Here is a 25,933-nt window from a genome sequence, read left to right on the forward strand (position 1 = left end):
TCTGCATCATCCGCTGATATGTTGCTCCCGCGTTTTTCAGACCAAAAGGCATTGTTCTATAGCAGAATACGCCGTAAGGTGTGATGAACGCTGTTTTGACCTCATCTTCTTCTTTTAATTTGATCTGGTTATAACCAGAGTATGCATCCAAGAAGGAAAGACGTTCACATCCTGCCGTGGAGTCGATAATTTGATCGATCCTTGGGAGGGGAAAGTGATCCTTTGGACAATGTTTGTTGAGACACGTAAAGTCGACACAAATGTGAAGGACTTTAGTGTTTTTCTTCGGGACCAGCACTGGATTTGCTACCCATGTGGCCTCTGTATGCAGCTCCTTGATGAAACCAGCTTCTCTTAGTCGATCGATTTCTGACAGCATTGCTTTGCGGTTAGGTTCCGAAAAACGCCGCAAAGGTTGTTTGATTGGTCTCGCTATTGGATCCAAGTTTAGGTGGTGCTCGGAAAGTTCCCTGGGTACTCCTGGCATGTCAGCTGGACACCATGCGAAGATTTTCCAGTGCTCACGAAGGAACTCGACGAGCGCGCTTTCCTATGCGAGGTCCATGTTTGTCGCGATGGACGTCGTTTTCTTCGGATCTGTCGGGTGGATCTGCACCTCCTTGGAATCTTTCGTCGTGTTAAAGGTTGGTTCCTTGTTAAATCTCCCTACATCTGGCAGCACATCATAATCAGTCATGAGCCTTGACGTTGTGTACTCTGCTTGCATCCCGAAAGTTTCTGATAGTCGATGAAAATCTTTGTCACATTTATCGGCTAGCGCGAAGCTTCCTTTGACTGTGATTGGTCCCTTGGGCCCAGGCAACCTCCATAGTAGATACGTGTAATGTGGTACCGCCATAAACCTCGCATATGCTGGTCGCCCAAACAAGGCGTGATATTGCGACGGGAAATCCACAACTTCGAACTCCAACCTTTCTATCCTGTAATTTTCTCGGGTCCCAAACTGAACGTCGAGATTAATCCTTCCCAACGGATAACTCGGCTTCTCTGGTGTGATTCCATGGAAACGCGTGTCAGTTGGTTTTAGATTTGCCAGGGATATGTTCATCTTCCTCAATGTATCTGCATACATAAGGTTTAGACTGCTGCCTCCGTCTATGAAGACTCGAGATACGTCGAATCCAGCGATCACTGCTGGTAAGATAAGTGCTGACTGCCCTGGTCGAGGAACTTGCTGCGGGTGATCCGCAATTGTGAAGCCAATGTCCTGCCCCGACCAATTTAAGTATTCTATCGTTGGTGGAGGCATCTTCTCTGCCATGAACACTTGCCGCGAGATTACCTTCTGAGCCCTGTTAGATGGCCTAGCTTTCTGAATCATCGAAACCGCGCCGTTGGAGTTAGGGTCCACATATGGAGGTGGGTGTGGTGCTGCCGCTATTCTGAGCTGGTGTCGATTTTCGTCTGTACCGCGGGAGGAGGTGGTAAGTGGATCTCACTCCTAGGCCCTTGAGGGTTTCGATTTGCGGCTTGAGCGTTGGCTATCCCTGCTACTCGCAGCATTGCTTGAAAATTACGGCAGTCCTTCTGCAGATGTCCTGACTGCCTTCTTCCATTGTTGTCGACATAAAAATGCATCTGGCATGACCCGTTCATCATATCTTCGGGAGTTACGAAAGGTCTCTGAAACCTTGACCCGCTATTTTGCCTGTTATTTCGAGAATCATCTCTGTTGTCGCCTCGCTGCTCATTACCTCTTTGATATTCGTCTCTATTGTTTCCTCCGTTGTTTCCCCGAAAACCAGCCGATATTTGGCCAGGAGCATCGTAACTCGAGAATTGCCGAGGAAATCGCCTTCTATTTTGAAAGTTTCGGCTACGGTCCTCCTCTGGTGACCTGTGTCGCTTATTGTGAACAGCATCTTCTCCATCTGCCCATCTATTTGCTATCTCCATCAGTGCTGACACTGTCCTTGGGTTAGTTCTCCCCAAGTCTTCGACGAAATCTCCTCGCCGAATTCCTGCCACAAACGCATCTATTGCTCTCTCGTCAGATATGTTCTCTGCCGAGTTTTTGATGATGTTCCACCTTTGGATGTACTTCCTCATCGATTCATCATGTTTTTGTCGACACGACCTCAGCTCTTCAAGTGATGCTGGTTTTTTGCAGGTTGATCGGAAGTTCTTGACGAACACATCCTCAAAACTGTCCCAGCTGTCGATGGATCCCGGAGGAAGTTTCTTTATCCATGATCTTGCGGCTCCACTCAGGTGTATCTGAATACTCTGCATTGCTATTGCCCTGGTGCCACCTATCAATTTCACCGTCTCTAGATAATCGACTAGCCAATCCTCAGGATCTTGCAGGCCATCGAATTTCTTGAAACTATCGGGTAACTTGAATCCTAACGGGACTCGAGTTTTTCGAACTCGTCTCGTAAAACATGGGAGTCCACACATATCTTCCTCGGCAACCTCTGGTGAATACCGATGTTCCCTTCTTTCTTGTCGCGCTCTATCCACTCTGGCCTGAGTCGTTGTGTCTCTAACTCCACTTGCTCTCGGTGGATCTTGCACTGCTGCAGTAGGTCTCGGACTATTTTGCCTTGCAGTTCCTTCGGGAGGTGTAGCTGCGAACGCTGCTCCCATGGCTCCGCATCCTGCCATGGCCATATTATACAACGCTTCTCTTGGATCTCCGGGAGGTGGTCTGGACGCTAGGATGAAAGCTTGCGTCGCCATATACCCTGCTTCCGATGTTTTTGGAATAATATTCCCCCTCGTGTCGATTGACATAAAGGACATGTCGAGGTTTTGGATTAGAGTCTCTCTTTCTGCTTCAGGTATGTTTTGCAGCCGAGATCTTGCTCTCCTACAAGCTTCTCTATGACTATCTCCCGAAGTTCCTGAATGTCGACTTAACTCTGCTCTTCGCCTGCTTGATGCGGAAGCTGCCTCCCTTCTTCTGTTCAAAGCGGCTGTCTCTTTTTCCAACTCTCTTCCCGCTCTGGCGAGCCTATACTGGTATGTTTGCAGTTCTTCCACCGTAGCGGTTGTCTCCATTGGTTCAGAACCATCCATAGCTCTCGCTGCTCTATCCCATGCTGCTTGTGGAAGTTGAACTCTGACACGTGGTGTAGGCCCGACATATTTAGTGCCTAAGCCTCGCCTTAGGTCCGAGGGATCGACATATGGATTTCCCAATTCGTCGAAAACCTCTGATGTCTCCTCTTGATCACGACTTGTTTCTCCAATGGCATAAACCTGATGATATTTTGAATTTTGAACTTTTCTGGGTTTGGTGACACCATCATATAGATTGGTGAAGACCTTGCCCACAGTAGTAGATCTGTCGATGAAGTTGAAGCTGTCGACGTTATTCGAGTCATCGCTTATATCGGAGTCCGCGGATGACTCGAAGGATATGTCGCTGAAGATTTTGGCGAGCTTTTCGCTTGCCCTTGTGCTGATGAAGCGTGGCGACGAAATTTCTCCATCGCTTGACTCTGTTGACGATGCTGAATTCGAAATATCGGGATCGACCGCCGATGATCCCGACGAGATCGGAATTTCGAGACGATATGATCCTTCCTTCTCGACGCGGAAGTGGAACTCTCCCAACGTCATCTCGATGGGCTCCTCCAGATACACATATGCATCCAAACGGGAGGGCGGGTGAGGTACAAAATCAACGAGACCAGTTTCGATCTGTTTACCTCTGTCCATGATGTTGCTTGCTACCGACGAAGTCGACGATCTTGAACATGCCATCGAGATCAGCTCCTTGTCGCCTCTAGATCCCACAGATGGCGCCAATTGACAAGGTATTGACTTGTCAATGCCTACGGATTGTAGACTAGGGTTTAGTTGGATGTAGAGGGCAAGTAGATCTCGAAGGTTTCAGCCAAAAAGTACTCGACGAATATAAAACTAGGGTTGTGTTGACAGTAAATTCGATCCTTTCTTTGTCTCTCGACTCCCCCTTATATAGGAGGTGGAGCCGAGGGTTTCGTGATACACAAGTTTACAGAGTCCGGGAGGGTTTCTGACCCATCCCGCAAGATTACAAGTATCGTTTCCTAATACAATTCTAGCTTTCCTTAATAGCATCTTGGGCTACTGAATCTTCTTATTCTTCGGGTCATGGGCCTTTAGTAAACCCCGGGTACCATCTTCGGCAGGCCCATTGGGGATGCCTATGTCACTCTACGCTGTCTCCCTTGTTGTTCAAACACCTTAACCAGAAAATATCTAGACTCTAGAGAGACCAATCATGCAAACCAAATTTTAACAAGCTCTATGAAGTTCTTCATTAATAGGTGCAAAGTACATGATGCAAGAGCTTAAACATGATCTATATGAGTACAACAATTGCCAAGTATCAAATTATTGAAGACATTATACCAATTACCACATGAAGCATTTTCTATTTCCAACCATATAACAATGAACGAAGCAGTTTCAACCTTCGCCATGAACAGTAATGCTAAGAACACATGTGTTCATATGCAACAGCGGAGCGTGTCTTTCTCCCACACAAAGAATGCTAGGATCCGAGTTTATTCAAACAAAAACAAAAATAAAAACAAACAGACGCTCCAAGTAAAGCACATAAGATGTGACGAAATAAAAATATAGTTTCACTAGAGGTGACCTGATAAGTTGTCGATGAAGAAGGGATGCCTTGGGCATCCCCAAGCTTAGATGCTTGAGTCTTCTTAAAATATGCAGAGATGAACCACGGGGGCATCCCAAGCTTAGACTTTTCACTCTTCTTGATCATATTGTATCATCCTCCTCTCTTGACCCTTGAAAACTTCCTCCACACCAAACTCAAAACAAACTCATTAGAGGGTTAGTGCATAATTGAAAATTCATATATTCAGAGGTGACATAATCATTCTTAACACTTCTGGACATTGCACAAAGCTACTGAAAGTTAATGGAACAAAGAAATCCATCAAACATAGCAAAACAGGCAATGCGAAATAAAAGGCAGAATCTGTCAAAACAGAACAGTCCGTAAAGACAAATTTTTCTGGGGCACTTAACTTGCTCATATGAAAAAGCTCAAATTGAATGAAAGTTGCGTACCTATCTGAGGATCACGCACGTAAATTGGCAGATTTTTCTGAGTTACCTACAGACGGGGCTGCTCAATTTCGTGACAGTAAGAAATCTGTTTCTGCGCAGTAATCCAAATCTAGTATCAACCCTACTATCAAAGACTTTACTTGGAACAACAATGCAATAAAATAAAGATAAGGAGAGGTTGCTACAGTAGTAACAACTTCCAAGACTCAAATATAAAACAAAAGTGCTGTAGTAAAATAATGGGTTGTCTCCCATAAGCGCTTTTCTTTAACGCCTTTCAGCTAGGCGCAGAAAGTGTGAATCAAGTAACATCAAGAGATGAAGCATTAACATTCTTACCAGGGGAGTTGGGAGTTTTCTCAACAATGCATTGTATCTTGTCTATATAAGTAACACCTCTTTCGTTGCTCCTAGGCTTACTATCCTCATCAAACAAATTTTCAGGAACACGCCAAGCATAGTTATTTTCTAGAGCTTCATGCATCCCCATGAGTTTATGAGGTATTGGTACTTTAAGCTCCCCCTCATAATTGGTTTTATCAGTATATCTTAGCCTATCCTTTTCCCTCTTTTCAAGGATATTTGCAAAATTGGTACAAAAGCCTAGCATCTTATGTCGAATAAAAACTTTCCTAGCTTCTCTAGCTACATCACCAAATTCTTTAAGAAGGGTTTCTAAAACAAAAAATTCTTCTCTCCTTCTTCCATATCACCGAGTGTAAGAAACATATGTTGCATTATTGGATTAAGATTAACAAATCTAGCTTCCAACATGTGTACTAAAGAGGCAGTAGCAATTTCATAATTAGGAGTAAGTTCTACCAAGGATCCATCTTCAAAATCTTCAACCGTACTAACATGAGTGAAAAATTCTTCTATATTATCTCTTCCAATGATAGACCCTTGCCCTACCGGTATATCTTTCAAAGTGAACTTAGGAGGAAGCATGATGAAATAAACAAAAGGTAAATAAAGTAAATGCAAGTAACTAATTTTTTTTGTGTTTTTAATATAGAGAACGCAAACAAGACAAATGAAATAAAGTAAAGCAACTAATTTTTTTGTGTTTTTGATATAAAGAACGAACAAAGCAGTAAATAAAATAAAGTAAAGCAAGACAAAAACAAAGTAAAGAGATTGGAAGTGAGAGACTCCCCTTGCAGCGTGTCTTGATCTCCCTGGCAACGGCGCCAGAAAATATTTTGCTGGCGTGTAGTTGACACACGTCTGTTGGGAACCCCAAGAGGAAGGTGTGATGCGTACAGCAGCAAGTTTTCCCTCAGTAAGAAACCAAGGTTATCGAACCAGTAGGAGTCAAGGAACACGTGAAGGTTGTTGGTGACGGAGTGTAGTGCGGCGCAACACCAGGGATTCCGGCGCCAACGTGGAACCTGCACAACACAATCACAATACTTTGCCCCAACTTAACAGTGAGGTTGTCAATCTCACCGGCTTGCTGTAAACAAAGGATTAAATGTATAGTGTGGAAGATGATGTTTGTTTGCGAAGAACAGTAAAGAACAAGTATTGCAGTAGATTGTATTTCAGATGTAAAAGAATGGACCGGGGTCCACAGTTCACTAGTGGTGTCTCTCCGATAAGAAATAGCATGTTGGGTGAATAAATTACAGTTAGGAAATTGACAAATAGAGAGGGCATAACAATGCACATACATATCACGATGACTACTATGAGATTTAATCAGGGCATTACGACAAAGTACATAGACCGCTATCCAGCATGCATCTATGCCTAAAAAGTCCACCTTCAGGTTAGCATCCGCACCCCTTCCAGTATTAAGTTGCAAACAACAGATAATTGCATTAAGTATGGTGCGTAATGTAATCAACACAAATATCCTTAGACAAAGCATTGATGTTTTATCCCTAGTGGCAACAGCACATCCACAACCTTAGAACTTTACTGTCCTTTGTCCTGCATTCAATGGAGGCATGAACCCACTATCGAGCATAAAATACTCCCTCTTGGAGTTACAAGTATCAACTTGGCCAGAGCCTCTACTAGCAACGGAGAGCATGCAAGAACATAAACAACACATATATGATAGATTGATAATCAACTTGACATAGTATTCCATATTCATCGGATCCCAACAAACACAACATGTAGCATTACAAATAGATGATCTTGATCATGATAGGCAGCTCACAAGATCTAACATGATAGCACAATGAGGAGAAGACAACCATCTAGCTAATGCTATGGACCCATAGTCCATGGGTGAACTACTCACACATCAATCCGGAGGCGATCATGGTGATGAAGAGTCCTCCGGGAGATGATTTCCCTCTCCGGCAGGGTGCCGGAGGCGATCTCCTGAATCCCCCGAGATGGGATTGGCGGCGACGGCGTCTCTGGAAGGTTTTCCGTATCGTGGCTCTCGGTACAGGGGTTTTCGCAACGAAGGCTATAAGTAGGCGGAAGGGTAGGGTTGGAGGCGGCGCGGGGGCCCCACACCATAGGCCGGCGCGGGCCCCATGCTGGTCGCGCCGCCCTATGGTTACGGGCCCTCGTGGCCTCACTTCGTATCCCCTTCGGTCTTCTGGAAGCTTCGTGGAAAAATAAGACCCTGGGCGTTGATTTCGTCCAATTCCGAGAATATTTCCTTTGTAGGATTTCTGAAACCAAAAACAGCAGAAAACAACAACTGACTCTTCGGCATCTCGTTAATAGGTTAGTGCCGGAAAATGCATAATAATGACATAAAGTGTGTATAAAACATGTGAGTATCATCATAAAAGTAGCATGGAACATAAGAAATTATAGATACGTTTGAGACGTATCACCTATCATGATCAAGATCATCTATTTGTAATGCTACATGTTGTGTTTGTTGGGATCCGATGAATATGGAATACTATGTCAAGTTGATTATTGATCTATCATATATATGTTATTTATGATCTTGCATGCTCTCCGTTGCTAGTAGAGGCTCTGGCCAAGTTGATACTTGTAACTCCAAGAGGGAGTATTTATGCTAGATAGTGGGTTCATGTCTCCATTGAATCTGGGGGAGTGACAGCAACCCTAAGGTTGTGGATGTGCTGTTGCCACTAGGGATAAAACATCAATGCTTTGTCTAAGGATATTTGTATTGTTTACATTACGCACAGTACTTAATGCAATTGTCTGTTGTTTGCAACTTAATACTGGAAGGGGTGCGGATGCTAACCCGAAGGTGGACTTTTTAGGCATAGATGCATGCCTGATGGCGGTCTATGTTCTTTGTTGTAATGCCCTAAGTAAATCTCATAGTAGTCATCATGATATGTATGTGCATTGTTATGCCCTCTCTATTTGTCAATCGCCCAACTGTAATTTGTTTACCCAATATGTTATTTATCTTATTAGAGAGACACCACTAGTGAACTGTGGACCCCGGTCCATTTATTTTACATCTGAAATACAACCTACTGCAATCATTGTTCTCTTTTATTTTCTGCAAGCAAACATTATTTTCCACACCATACGTTTAATCCTTTGTTTTCAGCAAGCCGGTGAGATTGACAACCTCACTGTTAAGTTGGGGCAAAGTAGTTTGATTGTGTTATGCAGGTTCCACGTTGGCGCCGAAATCCCTGGTGTTGCGCCGCACTACACTCCTTCACCAACAACCTTCACGTGATCTTCATCTCCTACTGGTTCGATAACCTTGGTTTCTTACTGAGGGAAAACTCGCTGCTGTACTCATCATACCTTCCTCTTGGGGTTCCCAACGGACGTGTGCTTTACCGTCACAAGCTGTGGTGTTGTCTCCTTTGTGGAGTGTGTTAGCCTTTGTGGTTTTGGAGCCGGTTGTGGCGCGTTGGCCTTGTCGAGGTCTTGTTCGATGGGCAGGGCAAGATGTAGCTGCACACCAGGTGGGACAAGTTCGCCCGCGACCTCACGCTCGAGCCCGGCTGCCAGCTCACCTTCCTCTACGAGAGGGACGGCGAGATGATCGTCAAGGTGTTCGACGACACCTACCGCAGGCACTACCACACCGGCGATTCCGGCTCGAACACCGACAGTTAAACTATTAGGGTGTTCTTTCTTTGCAGCGAATATGGCCACGAGCCAACTGAAGTCAGTAGTGGTGGTCTCTGTATGTCCTACCGTGGTGGGAACAACAGGATTATCAATGCCAGCTGGATTTTCCAGTTTGGGTGATTGAGTGTGCCCGAGAGTGTTCTTTCTTGGCAGCGAACATACGGAACCAACACTACTGGTTTTCCTCATTTTCCAATGTTTTAGTTTGTGTCATGGTTCAAACTATGTATGAGTTTGTATAAACCATATTCCAAACCATATTCCAAATTATGTATTAGTTTGTGTAAAACCATGTTTTAATATGTAATGTTTGGAACTATGTTTAAATGGAGAAGAGAAAAAAAACAAGTAAAAAAAACCTGTTGGAGCCACCCCCAGACGCAAACGGACATGCGGAAAAAAAGTCATTTTCGCGTCCACGGGAGATACAAACGGGCGCTCGCGGACAATTTGGGCGTCCGAAATGCGTCGCCCCGTTGGAGATGCCCTTATGCAAGAGCTAGCTCTAGCACGTGCTCCTAAGCAAGTTGTGTGAATAAAAAATAAGTCATCTATTTAGAAAGAAAAGTAGTACATTTTTATAGCCAACTATTGTACTTGTTGGCCACATGTGTTACTGGAGTTGTTCTTAGTTGCCTACATGATTTTTTAGCATCTCCACTGCGAGTCCAATAACATCTCCCGTAGCTATTTAGGGACCGATGGTAAAATTAAACTTACACTCGTACGTTCAATAAAGTCTCTGTAGTTTTGAGCTTAATAAAACCGTCGGCAACTCCTTGTTGTCCCCTACGCGTTGGGCGCGAATTAGTCGCGCCGGCGCCTCGCGCCGCGTCGAATTTCGTATGTGGGCCACTCCCGTCAGAGAGACATCCGTCGGTCGCGTTTTTAAAGACGCGTAATGTCGGTCGTTGCCAGAACCCGAGGCAGTGACGACCGGACGCCGTACACGCGGCGGCGGCCTAACTCCCCGCATGTCATCAATGCAACTCCGGGTAAACAAAAAACCTCCCCGCCGACACCGCTGTCTCCGCCCAAATCCTCCCAACCCTAGCCACCGACCCTCGAATCGACCGCCACCAGACAAACACAACACCGGAGGCATGGCAGACAACTACGAGGCTGACGAAAGCGCACCGACGGCGAGCGCTCTCGCCAGTTCACCCTTGATGAGGCGGATGTACTCTACTGGCATCCCGGTGCCGATGGAGTACCGCCTGCCGCACGACTGGCACCTCTCTGCTGCCGGCTACGCAGTGCCGCCGCCTCCTCCAGACAAACATGAGCTGCACTTGCTCATCGAGGTGCGGCGCGCGCATATGCCGCCGGCGGGGCGCCGCCGGCGGAGTGGGCACCGACGAGCCTGGAGTGGCGCCACGCCTTCTAGCAGGAGCACGACGTCTTCCGGCCTCGCATCCACGGCGTTGACACGCCTTGCTGGTCAATATACTTCCCGCAGCGCAGCGAATGATAGCGCCGCCTGCGCGCCCACCGACACGGGTGGCGTTGGGAGCTTCTCGATCCGGTTCATATGGTTCTGGTGGCCTGCAACGCTCCGCGCGATACCTGAGGCCTTCCGGCGGCGTCATCATCCGCGACAGCCAGCGGGGCAGGTCCTCCGCATCGCCGGTGAAGGAGGCGCCAAGCTCGCTTCCACGCGGGCGCCTCGACCTTCGCCGCCCCAATGAGGAAGCCGTCCACCAGCCGACGCCGCTGCCACCGACGAAAAAGTGGTGGGAGATGGAGCTCGAGGCGCAGGCGGCCTACCGCGACCACGACAACATGGAGGACGCGCCAGGGAAGCACCTGCTCGGCCGCTCCGTCGACGAGGACTACCCAGGTGACCTACAACGCACGGGAGGTGGAGTTGTGGTCCGCCAAGGACTCCCGCAACTTCGTCGACTTGGCCGCCACCGCTCCTTCTCAACATCTGGTGCCAAAAGAGGAGGAAGAGAACTAGGATTTCACTGACGACGGCGACGGCGCAGAAAGCACCGACTACAACGCCTTCAACCGCCGCTAGTTTACTATTTGTATTCGTCGTCTTTTGTACAAATCTAATGAAATCTTCCATCTTTTGTGGTTTCGATTTGTTGGGCGTTTGAATGCATGGCGATTCTGCCAGACCCTCTAGGGCCTGAAGGAGCCATGGTCGCTACTTAACACTCAAATGTGCATTTTCCATGACCATAACCAGCAGCACTAGAGTACTGAACCAAACAATATGTGATTACGTAAGTGTGGTGTTATTGTGATCGCTCCACCGACCCTCTCTTGGAAGTGCCTACGCAAGAAACAATAGTGTGCTGTGAACCATTTGATACATGTGCCATTGAGATATTGTAACTTCGTTACAGTTGCCCCCTTCATCTACCTGTGCGCTCGACCGTCAACAAAAGCTTCACAATTTTGGGCGAACAGACCTCCACCTCCGGAAGTTTTACAAAGAAACTGGGATCAAGCCACCAGAACATAGCATCCAAACTCAGACGGAGCGCATCAAAAGGCATGTGAAAACAGTACGATTCTAGCTAATCTGTTGCCTCGAGATTTCCTGCAGCAGCATGATCCTTTTTCATAGCCTCCAAAGACTCCCTGCGAACATAGACCAAAATTAATACTCCTATATAAAAGCAAAAGCTAGATGAAAATATGGTGCAAGGACTTCTCGAGATCAACTACATATTCAGGAAACAAAAAATATATACAGAAGCAGGCTATGATAAATATGTTTGTTTTACTGCATGGTGTAGGTATGGACTCCACCTAACTAATCAGTATACGTGTGTTGGGGTGCAAAAAAAGGAGTAATTACCACAATACTTTCTCAATCTCGGCATTCCCTGGATCCAGTTTCAGTCCATCCAAGAAGGCCTCAACTGCTTTCTTGTGCTCCTGGGGAACAGAAATTGGACAGATGATCCACAGCAAGCTAATGCAAAGTTGCAAACAAGGCGACAGATGACTAGCAGAGTCATAATCTTTCCAACCTTGAGCGACATATGAGCAGCCCCTTTCCGGTAGTAACCTTTCACCCAGTTGGGTCGTCTTGCAATGCAAACATGAGCATCAAGCAAAGCCTTCTGAGATTTGCCAATTTGAACATAGCACAAGCTTCTATTTGAATACAAGGTTGCATCACAATTGTCTAATTCAAGTGCCTGCGTCAAATTGACAATTTAGATATATAATATGAGTCAAATCCAAGAAAAAATATTCTATATACTAGCTGCCTTTGCATCTAGCAAGCAGGAGTCAAGATAACTTGCAAATCCTCCAGCCGCTACTTTACGCATAAAATTTAGGAAATGTAGTTTACATAGTGGAAATGTTAAGAGTTAATTTCGGAAGCCCCCCAGTTTGTGGTCGAACTTACGAAATTACCCCGAGTATTTTGGCATGAGGCACATAACCTCGTGTTATCTGGTCCTGTCCGTTTGACGAAACTCTGTCTTTTGTTAATCGCACAGCCACATATGTGCTGACAAGTGGCCCTGCAGAATTATGTTGGTTCCATTTCTCTACCAGTAAAAGTCACTATTTCTCCCCAGCATAGCCACTCCTGCACGGCAGCGCCTCCCCAACAGTGAACACATGCTGCTCACATCCCCCGCACTATCACCGATCCGAAATGCGCTGCCCCCCACTGGAGAGCTGAGTCCACTGATTTGTGGATGTATTTATACCAACAGATAGTAGATTGCACAGAAAGGTGGTGACTAGTGGAGAGCTCTTGTTAGCTGGCAGGACACTTTGGCAGGAAGCAGAGTCACTAGGCCTCCCAACCATCAACAGTGACATCAACATTCTACGAGGTCTAGAGCGGAGCGTTGCGGGGGGAACTCTGGGGACTGTAACATGAATCAGTTGGGTTGCAGAAAAAATTACGGCGTGAGTGAATGGACCTCAGTGCATGTCAGATAGACTAATAAGTTTCCATACTGGGAAGGAAGACGAAGGAGTCAAATGGCCCAGCAAGTAGATCCTTGACGTCACCAAGCTTGCAAATTTAATCTCATGTACTTTGGTGAAACTATAGTACCATAATATCTGAGGTTATGTTTTGCTAGACATACCCATGGTTCCCGCAGCTTGCTAACAAGTAACAATACATATGTTTTTCTGACGCTTGTAATTTTGACCTTTTTTTAGTTCCTAGTTGTGACATCTGTTTAATCTGCTTAGTAACATAAAGTGCACAAAATTGACCGCTGAAGGTAAAGGACCAAAAACTGAACAAGTGCAAACTATTGACATACAAACTAAGAACATCCAAAGCATAACAAACTATTTTGCTCCTTACAGGATAATGCAACTAACAATGAAACGGTGAAGCACAATTCATACAGCGCAAGGCACCTCATGTAGCATTAAGATGGGAGTACCTCTGAGTAGATTTTTGAAGCACCAAGGTAGTCCTTTCTCTTAACTGCATTTTCTCCTTGCGATTTCAGATCAGCTATCTTATCCATGGTCTTGTTACGTGGCTTCTAAACCATGAACATACATTATGGGAAAGTAGGTTAGTAACACCAAGAGATGCAATCATGCAAATTTAGGAAAAGACATCACAAGCTTAACAGCACACTGCAGGTGAAAACTACTTTTTGCCCTTCAAATTCTCTGATGTTAACCAGTTGCAGCCGAGGGGCACATCCTCACAGATGTGGAGGTCACCAGATCATGACAGGAATGGAGGAGGCAACCAGAGCTGTTAGTTGTGTAAATTAAGTGTTGCCATGGAGTTATCCCCTGGCAGCGTTATTTCGAGTGTAGCAATATAAATATTATTTTCGTGCATATATCTCACAATAATATGATTGCTAGTGTTGTTAATTTTGTACAACATAAAAAAAATTAATATGTTGTACCCCGTTTGGGATTATGTATTGCTTTGCAAAATATTTAACTACTTATGTCACAATATCTTGATAAGCTGAAGTATTGCTGAAATGATCAAAGATGACTAAGATTGAAGCTTAAAATAGGCTTGTTAGATTGTAGTGTTACTTCTCAAAAGAAAAACAAATACATATATCATGGTTAGTGAAACAACTATGTTTGTTATTAGTAAATTGCATGTGAAAATGACCATGAATAGTCTAATTTAAAATTACTCGTGTAATTCATGCTGCATGGACTTTGGTTGTTATAGTTAATCAGTAGACACTCCAACTTTTGCGGCCCATGTTGGCGCTGCTAAATTGTTCAGCACAATAACCTGCTCAGTCGAGTCTGGAACATGTGCGTACTAACACACCTATCATCTGGGGCTTATGTGACATGGTAACCATGAATACTTGGAATAATACGAAACAAATACAACTCATACATATAGTATAATAACAGAACTCGCTGGTGCAATGGATTGAGCGTGGGGGATAATCCATGCAAGCAACCGCGAGTCCCATTAACTTTCACTTTTTAAGGCAATACTAACCATAATATATGTGTTACTGGAACCATGTAATATTCTGACAAGTTACGATAACATTCCACGGAAAGCTTAACAGTTACTGCCAGCCACCTGTTGTAGTAATAACAGGTGGTGCTACTTGAGGGGGAGAAACCCTGAGTCAATGTGTGAAATTCTCATTCAAGTGAGATAAGGGTTACAAGTTCGTAAAATCCATGTATACAAGCAACTATAGAAATATAGAATGGTTAGAGAACTTCCAATACAAGTCAAACCTTAGGAATTGAGCATCTTGATTTCTGGTGAGCAATAATTCCTTGGACACTCCAGTTTGCTACTGCTCTTGTTGGTAGGACTCTTTTGCAATAGTAGTTTTTTGGAGGTACTAGTATGTAAACTCACCATGTATGGATATACACAGAGAAAGCAAGTGAAGGATTGTGAGTCTTCCAGAAAACTCGTTCTAGCATCCCCACTGAAACTGACCTCCGGCGAACTTCTCGTGGTCGACTCATGGTGATCTTCAACATGGTATCAGAGCTATGGCGCGCCGGAGGCCCTGATTGGTGACTGGCTGCGGAGAGGAGGTGGTGCTGCAGGGGCGCAGCGGGAGCTGTGGTGGTGCCGGGCGCCTCGGATCGGAGCAGCGGCGGCGGCTGCGCAGCTGGGGGAGGTAGAAGGAGCAGGAGAAGAGAGGCGCTGGGCTCGTGGAGCTGTCCGTGACTAGAAGCTTGAGGTACTGTCGTTGGTGGATTTAGAGGAAGGGGAGTTCTGCTCTTGCCTTTTTTCCTTCTCTGTACTGAAAAGGCAAATTCTTGGTAAGAATTTGGGCATTTGTCTGTCGATTTGAGGGAGTGTGTACTGAAATTCAAGAGGAACATCAAGAGAAGGCTAATTTGTGACTTCAGAAGATGGCGGGTGAGGTCAGTACTTCTACGCCAGTTACATCTGGTGAACTTGCTGCAGTCCTGCGGGCTATGGATGAGAGGTACAGTCAGATGTTTGATGCCCTTAGTAAACAACAAGGAGGTGGGGCAAGGCAAGACAGTGAAGTTAAGGAGGAAATCCATCCTTTGCAGATGCCATTGGTGAAGCTAGAGGGTTCAGAGAGCTATGCAAGCTGGGCAGAGCATGCTGAGACAATATTGGTCTCAAGAAAATTAGAGGGATATATACTTGGCACGGTGGAGAAGCCATCTGAAGAGGAATCAAAGGAAGGTCAGCGGTGGAGAATGACAAATGCTCTAGTCAGGGCTTGGTTGCTGAGCTCCGTGTCACCCAAGATTGCAAAGCAAGTTGAGAGGATTAAGGATGCCTCAGAAATCTGGAGGCTTTTAAAAGGTACTTTTTCAGGAGTTGGTAATGAAATGCTTGCTTGTAAGATACAGAAAGAATTGCAAGGTTTGAGCCAAGGAGAGCGATCTGTGGTGGATTATGTATCTGAGTTGAAAAGGCTATGGAGTGATCTGGACTTTTATGATTCAATAGACTTGGAGTGTGGAAAGTGTATAGAGAAAGTGCATAAATGGACAGAGAAGAGGCGCGTAAGAGATTTTCTTAATGGTCTGGACTCTAAATATGAAAATAGGAGGGCTGCAATATATGGGAGTACAACACTACCCACCCTAGAGCAAGCTATTTCAGCTATAATCAGTGAAGAAACTCGGTTGAAGCTAGAGACATCTGGGCAAGCTATACATGGCATCGCACAAACAAGATCTGCACTTTACGCCGCCAATGGTGGAAATTATCAGCGACCAGCACCGAATTTCTCTGAGAATAAGTGTTTCGAGTGTGGACAGCCTGGACACTTCCGGATGGCATGTCCTGAGCTAACAGGAGGAAGGCGTGGCAGAGGACATGATTGGCGAGGACGGGGCCGAGGACGTGGCTTTGATGGAAGAGGTCGTGGCCGAGGACTCCATCCAACGAGCAGAGCAAATATTTACGCAACTTCTGCGGAATCCCCTCAATCATCTGCGAAATTTGAATTGACTGCTGAAGACTGGGAGAAGTGGTGTCAGTTTAAAGGCCTACATCTGAGTGACAAGCAAACAATGGAGACAACATCGGCTTCCACCTCTGCTGCCTCTACAAACTTCGGGGGTAACAACTTTTCTATGGATGTACCTTGGTTAATTGATTCGGGCGCATCTAGGCATATGGCTGGTTCAAGGAAATCCTTTAGTGGGTATAATCTTGAAACAAAACTTCAAAATGTTAAACTAGCTGATGGGTCATCACAGAAAATTATGGGGTCAGGAACAATTATTTGCAACAATGGCATGTTACTTTCATCAGTCTTGCATGTTCCCTCATTTCCAATCAACCTATTGTCTGTGAGTTGCATTACACATGAGCTTAATTGTGCCGCTATCTTTTTTCCAACATGGTGCTTATTTCAGGAACTTGGGACTGGAAGAAGTCTTGGGATGGGGAACATGCGTGATGGCCTATACTACATGGATGCCAACATAACATCTGCAATAGTTGCTGCTGCATCTCTCTCTCCATTGGAAGAACTTCTTCTTCATCATCGTAGATTAGGCCATATGTCTTTTGCCAATCTTGGATATCTTTACCCAGAACTCTATAAGAAGGTCAAGAAAGAGGATTTAGTATGTGATGCATGCCAATATGGGAAGCAGACCCGTATTTCCTATGTTTTGTCTGATAACAGGAGTTTGGTTCCACTCCAAACAATTCACTCAGATGTTTGGGGTCCAAGTGGGGTAACCTCTCTTAATGGTAACCGTTATTTTGTTACCTTTATAGACTGCTGTACTAGGACTACTTGGGTGTACGTGTTGAAGAAAAAAAGTGATGTGTTTGAATGCTTCAAGGATTTCCATAATATGATTATGAATCAGTACAATGCATGTGTGAAGTTTTTCCGTACTGATAATGGCACCGAGTATGTAAATTATGAGTTTGATGAATATTTGTCTGGTTTTGGTATTATCCATCAAACTACCTGTCCAGGTACATCTGAACAGAATGGCTTGGCTGAGAGGAAGAACAGGCATCTACTGGATATCACCCGGTGCATTATGATAGGTATGAATGTTCCTAAATTCCTATGGAGTGAAGCTCTAATGACAGCTGCATATTTAATGAATAGGATGCCATCACGGGTACTAAATAGTAAAACACCTATTGAGTGTTTAACAGGAAAGTTGACATACGTTGTTCCTCCAAAAGTGTTTGGGTGTGTATGTTTTGTAAAGGATTATAGACCCTCTGTTGGAAAACTGGACCCCAGAGCACTTAAGTGTATTTTCGTAGGATATTCTGGTAAGCAAAAGGGGTATAAATGTTGGTGTCCATCTGAAAGGAGAATGTTTGTGAGTATGGATGTGGTATTTAGAGAGCAAGAACCGTTCTATGGAGAATCAACTGACTTAACAGATGTATTTCCTGATTTGGTTACTAATGATATCTCAGATGCAGATTGTGAGATAGGGGGAGATAAAGACGAAGAAAACAATGACACAACACTGAGGAAGGTGATAATTGGAGCAATACCGGTTGGAGATGAGATTGAACAGGGGCAAATACAACGGGAGGAACAGGATATACAAAACGAGGCACCACAGTGGCCAAGACCAAATGAGCAACGAGAGATCCAGGTGTATAAGAGAAGACACATAATTGAGGAGCAACATGTGCAGGGGGAGGAAACCACTTCATCGGGACATGATTCTGAAGCCCAAGAAGAATCTGAGATGGACTCAACCTCAAGTAATAATACTCCTCCTCCTCTGTATACTGACTTGGATGTTCCTATTGCACAAAGGAAGCAACCTCGTATCAATGCAGGAAAATTGCCCTCAAAACTAACACCATATAATGTCTCCAACTATTTATCTTACACATCTGTTGGAACTTCATATAAATCTTTTATTGCAGCATTGGATGCTGCTCAACCTATTCCACATAATTGGCAAGAAGCAAAAATGCATCCACATTGGAGGGAAGCGATGCTTGAGGAGATGGCTGCACTCGACAAGAACAATACATGGGTAATTACCACACTCCCCGCTAATAAGAAAGTTGTAGGTTGTAAGTGGGTATTTACTATTAAACAAACTCCCGATGGGAAGGTGGAAAGGTATAAAGCTAGGCTGGTGGCGAAGGGGTACAACCAAACACATGGAGTTGATTACGACGAAACCTTTGCCCCGGTTGCAAAAATGAACACAATTAGAACCTTGATCTCAATAGCAGCAAATAAGGGGTGGAAACTATATCAGATGGATGTAAAGAATGCCTTCTTGCACGGCGATCTACATGAAGAGGTTTACATGGAAGTTCCCCCAGGATTTAGTAGTAAAGAAACTGAAGGTAAAGTGTGTCGGTTAAAAAAATCTCTGTATGGTCTTAAACAATCACCTAGAGCATGGTTTGGAAGGTTTCGAAGGGAAATTTGCAACCTGGGATATCTACAAAGCAATGCCGATCACACCTTATTCTTTAAGCATCAAGGGGAGAAGATTACAATCTTGGTTGTATATGTTGATGACATAGTGATTACAGGTGATAATGAGAAGGAGATACAACGTCTGAAGAAAATGCTGGCAAAATCATTTGAGGTGAAAGACTTGGGTTATCTACACTACTTCTTGGGCATTGAGGTTGCTTATGGACTGCAAGGTATTTATCTTTGCCAGAGGAAGTATGTGTTAGATTTACTTGCAGAAACTGGTATGTTAGAATGTAGACCGGCAACAACTCCAATCGAACAAAATCTTCGTATATTAGCAGATTTAGGTGACCCAGTGGATAAATACCAATACCAAAGACTAGTTGGTCGATTAATCTACTTATCACACACTAGACCAGATATTGCTTATCTTTGTTAGTGTTGTAAGCAGATACATGCATGATCCTAGATCAGGCCACCTAGACGCAGTGAACAGAATTTTGAGATACCTCAAGAGCTGTCCTGGTAAAGGCATTTTATTTTCAAAGAATGGTCACTTGAACATAGAAGGATACACGGATGCAGATTGGGCTGGGTGTCTAGATGACAGGCGGTCTACATCAGGTTATTGTATTTTTGTTGGCAAAAATATAGTGGGGTGGAGAAGTAAGAAACAGAGTGTGGTGGCAAGATCGACGGCGGAGGCTGAGTTTAGATCCATGGCATCTGGAGTGTGTGAGTTGATATGGCTTAAAATCTTACTTGGTGAACTCCATCTTTATAATGGTGCTCCACTCCGACTGTACTGTGACAATCAGGCTGCCATAAAAATCGTCAATAATCCTGTTTATCATGATAGAACTAAGCATGTTGAGATTGATAGGCACTTCATTAAGGAGAAATTAGAAAAGGGAGTTTTACAGGTTAGCTATGTGAGATCAGGGGAGCAACTTGCTGATGTATTAACCAAAGGAGTGTGTGTGTTGAACTTTAATAAAAATTGTAGCAAGATGGGGCTGTTAAATATCTTTGCCCCATCTTGAGGGGGAGTGTTGGTAGGACTCTTTTGCAATAGTAGTTTTTTGGAGGTACTAGTATGTAAACTCACCATGTATGGATATACACAGAGAAAGCAAGTGAAGGATTGTGAGTCTTCCAGAAAACTCGTTCTAGCATCCCCACTGAAACTGACCTCCGGCGAACTTCTCGTGGTCGACTCATGGTGATCTTCAACAGCTCTGATGGGAGAAGTGAAAGGAAATAGAATCTCCACAAGACTTCTTTTTCCGAAGCTTGCAGCAATTTGTAGTGGCAGGTGGCCATGCTGTGAAGTAACAAAAGCAAGAAGATTAATTTTATAGGGACAATATATCACATCAGAAAACTGGATGTGGTTTTCGCTGGAATATACTCCCTCCGTCTCACGAAAGTTGTCTTGGATTTGTCAAAATTTGGATGTATCTAGACACTACTTAGTATGTAGATACATTCTAATTTAGTCAAATCTTCTACAAGTTTTATGAGATGGAGGGAGTATTAGTTTATTATGAGCTGATTACCTCACAAAGAAAATAATCATGAAAAAAAGCTGCAATATAAACAAATAATTCCCTATGAACCCAACATGGATGTGCAGCTGTGCGCATGTGCAGACAGATACAGAAAATTACAAATGTCACCATGTCATAAGGATGTGACTACACACTAAGCCCAAAAAATACCATATGCATTAGATTTGACACATACTAAGAATGACAAAGGATTGGGAAGAATAAAAACTCGCCTCTTTATCTGGAATGTTAGGGTCTGCGCCAGCCTCTAGCAAGTACTTAATACAGTCAGCCAAGCCATACTTGGTTGCCACCACCAAGGGAGTGTCTGGATTAGCGGAATTCACATCAGCACCAGCCTGTGGACACATGCAATGCAAAGCCATGCATACATCAGATCATGAAGAAATGGAATCAAATAAGAAACGACTTATAATCTATAGTAACTAATGGATAGACCGTAGACATGAAGAAAAAGAAAGCAAACAGGATTTTACCAGACCTTGACAAGTAGCTTGACACAATGCAGTGAAATAGATTCACTCAACCCATGCTTAGTAGAATCAAGAGCCGTAACTATAGGGGTACCTGAAACTTCTGAAACCCTGTTTGGCTACAAATTTAAAAGAAGAAAATCATTTCCTCCAAAAGAAGTGAGTAGTGCCATAATTCAACAGGTCTCAACAATACCACAGTGAATACAAAGTCAAAACAGAAAGCACAGGCCAGAAGCATTCGACTATATACAGCCAAAATATATGTCCAAACTCACATTTGTACAATTACCATTATTTTGGATTTCTAAAGCTAAATTAACAGCGGATGCTACCCTCGACTTGGCAATAAAATTTACATGAGCGGCCTGAATTTACTTGGCCATTATAGGTATTTTCCAATGTATGATTGAAGCAGAGGTGACTAGAAAATTTATGACTGCTGGACTTGTCAAAACAAAATATGGTAAAAAATACTTGATTATCAAGTAGTCTTGGGTGGAAATTTGGAAGATAAATCCAACATGACAGATGAAAGCAAAGCATATAAATAATCCAGATTGCATCAAGTTGTCCATATTGTCAATGAAAATAGTACTAATGTACATTACATCTGCATGGTGATCCAACAAAATCTTCAAAGCACCAGGATTCCCATAGGAAGCAGCAGTGTGCAGGGGTGTTCCATGAACGCCAGCTATATCAACTGTGGCTCCTCTGGATAACAACAGACGCACTATCGCTTCATTCCCTGGAAATACATTAACATGAGTGTTATACAGAGCAACCATTATTCAGACACACTGGCTAAGACAACTAGGCAATTAATTCCTATAAGATATGCAGTAAGCCACTAAAGAGCTCCATAACGGCCTTCTCTTCCCATAGTATCAATCATGACAAGCAAAAACATTTAAAAATGCAAACATCAATGTAACCATAAAATGCATTTGAGTTCCTCTAAGTTGTTATCAAATAATTTACAGAAAGGAATTAAAATGGCAACTATCAGACGTTCAAAAGCGAACAAACAATTGAACATGAATGACACCTTAACGAGGTGGGTCAATAGTGTTGGCAAGACACCAAATCCAGAATGGATTCAGACACCGAGATATGCGTCCAGTAACAACAGTGGGTGGGGGCACAGTGTGTTGGCCAAATAGTAGGTTGGCTGTTCCGGCTACTTAAAAACCAGTAAATCAGTAATGAAAATGGTTTGGGGCATATTTTTCAGTCGCACCTCTGAGGTATTGAGGTGTACTAGTAAAAACTTCTGAAAAATACCATGACATAGAGATAATATATATCCATCGTGCTACGAAAGATCAAATCCAAATTCGATCCACACTTGATAAACAAAAAAAAGGCTGTGAATTAGTAGTATCATATTCAAAACCAGCGCAAATAGTATCATGCTGGTACTACTTCACAGTGAAATTTGTCCCCTTTTTATCTGTAAGTTCAGTGACATGATATATGCATGCTGTAAAAAAATAAGAAAATTCTCAAGACTTCTTTAATGCAAAATTAGGAGCTCTCAATATTCTTCCAAGTTGTAGGCCTCTCTGTGATATGTTTGGATCAACACCATAGTATCAAAGCATGATCGGGAAGAACCACAAGAGCTACAATGCCTGCAGGATGCAAGGTTCATATTGACGATGGTGCGTAATGATCAAGTAGTGGGGTAGGTTATATGGAATAAAATCTCAAATAAAGCTTTAAGAAGATTGAAAGAAGAATGTTTAAGACAGGTAAATAATAGATAGTGGGATCGTTTCAAGATTGTTATCATGAGGCTAACAAACCAGCCCAGCATAGAAGAACAGGGCAACTAAGAAGTCAGTGGAACAAGTAGAATACTTAATCACACAGAGGAATATTTCAATACCCAAAACGACTTCATATTTACCTGTTCTTGTTTAGCAACAGATCAACATTCATTAAAATCACTAATAGATCAATGAGCGTATGCAGATTGCAGAGAGAGAGAGAGAGAGAGAGAGAGAGAGAGAGAGACCATTTTTTGCAGCTGCATGAAGAGCAGCAAAGCCTGTCCCATCTATCTTATTCGGATCAGCTCCATGGTCAAGAAGATATCTGGCAGAAATAAATTCTCCAGACACTGCTGCACCAGCCAAAGGTGTTGGACCTGACAATAAAAAAAGTACTTTGTCAGGTCACCAATATCTCTGGTTCTCTCATGTCGAAGGTGAAAACACTAAGAGCTCTACCAATGTAGTATTATGCATACCATGTTTCCTCCTTACATTGATCTACTACCGTTAGATAAATGCCTAGAAGTGTGAGAAATAATTCACGAAATTTCTATGAGATCCTTTCACCACTGGATAAGGATAACCACATAATGAGATATAGCATGGCTTGCATCATGCATGCCCTCATGTGAGTTCGGGACGGGAGATATTCCCGCAAGCTTCAAATTCCATTATGAGATGCTATATGCAGAACCACCTAAAAGTGGTAAATAACCTCGAAACTGGAACATGAATCAATTATATTCATAACAATGTAGAAGTACATGTAATGAATGTGATGGGAGCTGTGTATTAAATCATAAAACGCGACGGAAAAGATAGCATATCAAAGTAGAACATATCTCAATAAAGATTATATAAAATGTACCATGTTACTCAAGCAACCCATTGATGTAAAAAATGATGAGAAAATAGTAAAAATCTCGGAAAGGAACCTGCGTCAGCTACATTTTTTATTAATCAAACGTGGATTGAATTTAACTTCACAAAGTGCCCTGAAATCATACCAAAAAAATCCTGAGAAGTGCAAAACAGAGACAACAAGGGCAAAAACTATTTTGAGAGCACATCATCGCTTTTGTTCACTAATTTTAGCATTCAGAATTGGACATAGGAATAGGGTACTAGAGCTAGGAAATATATAGAAGAACTAGCAAAGGCGGGCATTGTCCGAACTTTACATGTTGCATCAGACAACCAAAACAGCTTGCATGACAATAAAGCAAGCTCATAAAACAAAAGTGCAGTTAACCTCGAAGAGGGAAAGCACGCACCGCCACGGAAGCCACCGAGATTGACGTCGAAACCAAGCTCCTCCACGAGGTACTTGCAGACCTCCATTTGGGACAGGGACGAGGCCATTTCCAGCATTCCACATCCCTCTAGTATAACCATGTCCGCAAGTTTAGCCCTATCCTCCTCGTCCATTGCACGCACCATCTCTATATCAACCAAAAAAGGGCAGATGAATTGATTGTGATGAAATGTGTACAAAGCTAACTCCAAGTCCTAAACTAAATAATTGCGCAATGTGGGTCAAAAAAATTGTTGATAAACATGGCAAGTCAGCAGCTTAATACTACTCCGGTAGAATAGCAAAATCAAATCTGGCCAAAATCGACTAACGAAACAACGAAACGGTAGCCGTGTTGGGGGCGTACGGTAACTCACCCTTGAGGCGGGGAACGTCGTCATCAATGACCGCCTGGAGAAACGCGCTCTCCGTCGACCCGTTGGCTGGAGGAAGCAAAGAAGCGGAATCGGCTCGCTGTTATTAGAGAAGAGGAAACGCGCGACGCGGGGGCTAGGGTTTCGGGCGGCGGCGGCGGCGCCGCCGGAGATGCGCGTACCGAGGATGGACTGCAATTCGTAGCTGTCCAGGCACGACCGCATCGCCCCCATTGTAGGGCTTCGGCGGCGGCTGGCAGGCTGCCTGAGCTGCGGCGGCTCCGGGAGGGGGTTTGTGGTGGTTGGGGTTTTTGGCGGTGGCTTCCAGGGGAAGGAGGCGGGAGGGGTAGGGGAAGGAGCGGGAACACTGGGCTGTTTGGTTCAGAGGATATGATTTAGGGGATAAGGGCACCTCCAACCACCTGGTTAGGGGCACTGTTCAAAAACTAGGCCGATTCAACGATTACTAGGACGATTAATCGCTAATTCGCTACTAGGGGCTTGACCGTGTCGATTACCATTAATCTCTTGTGTTAATCCTTTAGCTCGATTAATCAGTTCGAAAGTCCGATTACTAGGTATTTTTCCGATTAACTACCACACTTGGTCAAAAAAGTTACAATATTTTCAATGCATATCGCTAATACAGGCGCTACCCCTCCCCAATAAAGTAGATTTTGCGAAGCTCCCGCTTGATTGTAGCCTCCAGTAGCTCATAGTTTCCCAGACCTCAGATTACAGGAGCTCGATCACCATGAGGAGCTCGTCCAAGAAATGGAGGACGCCTTCAATAGGGTAGGTGGTTGAGGTTTAAGAGGGGTCGTACCCTAGGTAGGTGGTGGGAGAATATAAACTTCAGAGGTGAGAGGAGAAGAAGTGGAAGGAAGGAACGTGGCTTCGGCTAGTGGATCCTGATTCGCTCCTGACCTTAAAGATTAGGTCATGGAGGAGAAGCATACAAGTTTTTCTAGGATTTTAGGCTTTAGAGAAGTAGGGAGAGACATATAGAGGCTCATATACTATTATTTTTCTTATATAAATTGTTTTAAGTGCTAATTTGTGTAGGTTGCACCGATTAATAGCCGACCGATTAAATCAGTTAATCATCCGAATTCCGATTAATCGCTACTCCCAAGCCGGCCGAGCAGTTAACGATTACCGATTTCCTTAACATTGGTTAGGGGTAGCTATTTTTCTGTTTGGTTGGGTAGGATGAGGGGTGGTTATGGATAGCCATTTTTGTGTTTGGATCAAAAGAAAAAGAGTGGATGGATCCATCTGGTCACCTCCTTCATTGAGTTGGTGAGAATACCTCGAGAATTATGAAATAATATCAATAGATACAAATTTTACTCATAATCTGATAACAAATTCCAATAAAGAAATCTGCTGAAGTATTTCACTTGATGAGTAAAGATGAGTAGTGCATAGAAGATAAAATCTTCAGCGGTATAAAAAATAGGGAAACTTGCGGTGTTAGATAAGGGAACCAAGAA

The 25,933-nt window shown here is 43.8% G+C and overlaps 1 protein-coding gene and 2 long non-coding RNA genes across 6 annotated transcripts; 2 read left to right on the forward strand and 1 right to left on the reverse strand.

The window, feature by feature from the left end:
* Positions 1-11,409: 11,409 nt before the first annotated feature.
* Positions 11,410-24,823, reverse strand: LOC127322163 (uncharacterized). Of its 4 annotated transcripts, none has more exons than XM_051351116.1 (13): positions 24,620-24,822; positions 24,441-24,506; positions 24,044-24,211; positions 23,012-23,143; positions 21,600-21,739; positions 20,997-21,107; positions 20,728-20,853; positions 20,180-20,268; positions 14,797-14,860; positions 13,491-13,592; positions 12,096-12,266; positions 11,921-12,000; positions 11,410-11,700 (listed from the first exon to the last, which is right to left on the reverse strand). In XM_051351116.1, exons 1-13 carry the CDS (start codon positions 24,669-24,671, stop codon positions 11,637-11,639), a joined length of 1,365 nt encoding a protein of 454 aa, XP_051207076.1. In that variant the 5' UTR covers positions 24,672-24,822; the 3' UTR covers positions 11,410-11,636. The 4 variants fall into 4 exon arrangements, with proteins under 4 accessions (XP_051207076.1, XP_051207075.1, XP_051207077.1 ...); XM_051351115.2 differs by having other exon boundaries at positions 13,491-13,595; positions 24,620-24,821; XM_051351117.1 differs by lacking the exon at positions 14,797-14,860 and having other exon boundaries at positions 13,491-13,595; positions 20,137-20,268; positions 24,620-24,823.
* On the forward strand, positions 16,478-17,396 carry LOC127322165 (uncharacterized). Its single transcript, XR_007864559.2, has 2 exons — positions 16,478-16,627; positions 16,927-17,396. It is a non-coding gene; the product is annotated as an uncharacterized lncRNA (long non-coding RNA).
* Positions 18,095-19,189, forward strand: LOC127322164 (uncharacterized). Its single transcript, XR_011742716.1, has 3 exons — positions 18,095-18,262; positions 18,431-18,543; positions 19,058-19,189. It is a non-coding gene; the product is annotated as an uncharacterized lncRNA (long non-coding RNA).
* Positions 24,824-25,933: the final 1,110 nt, after the last annotated feature.

The sequence above is a fragment of the Lolium perenne genome, chromosome 4 (assembly GCF_019359855.2).
Source record: "Lolium perenne isolate Kyuss_39 chromosome 4, Kyuss_2.0, whole genome shotgun sequence".
Lineage (NCBI taxonomy): Eukaryota > Viridiplantae > Streptophyta > Magnoliopsida > Poales > Poaceae > Lolium > Lolium perenne.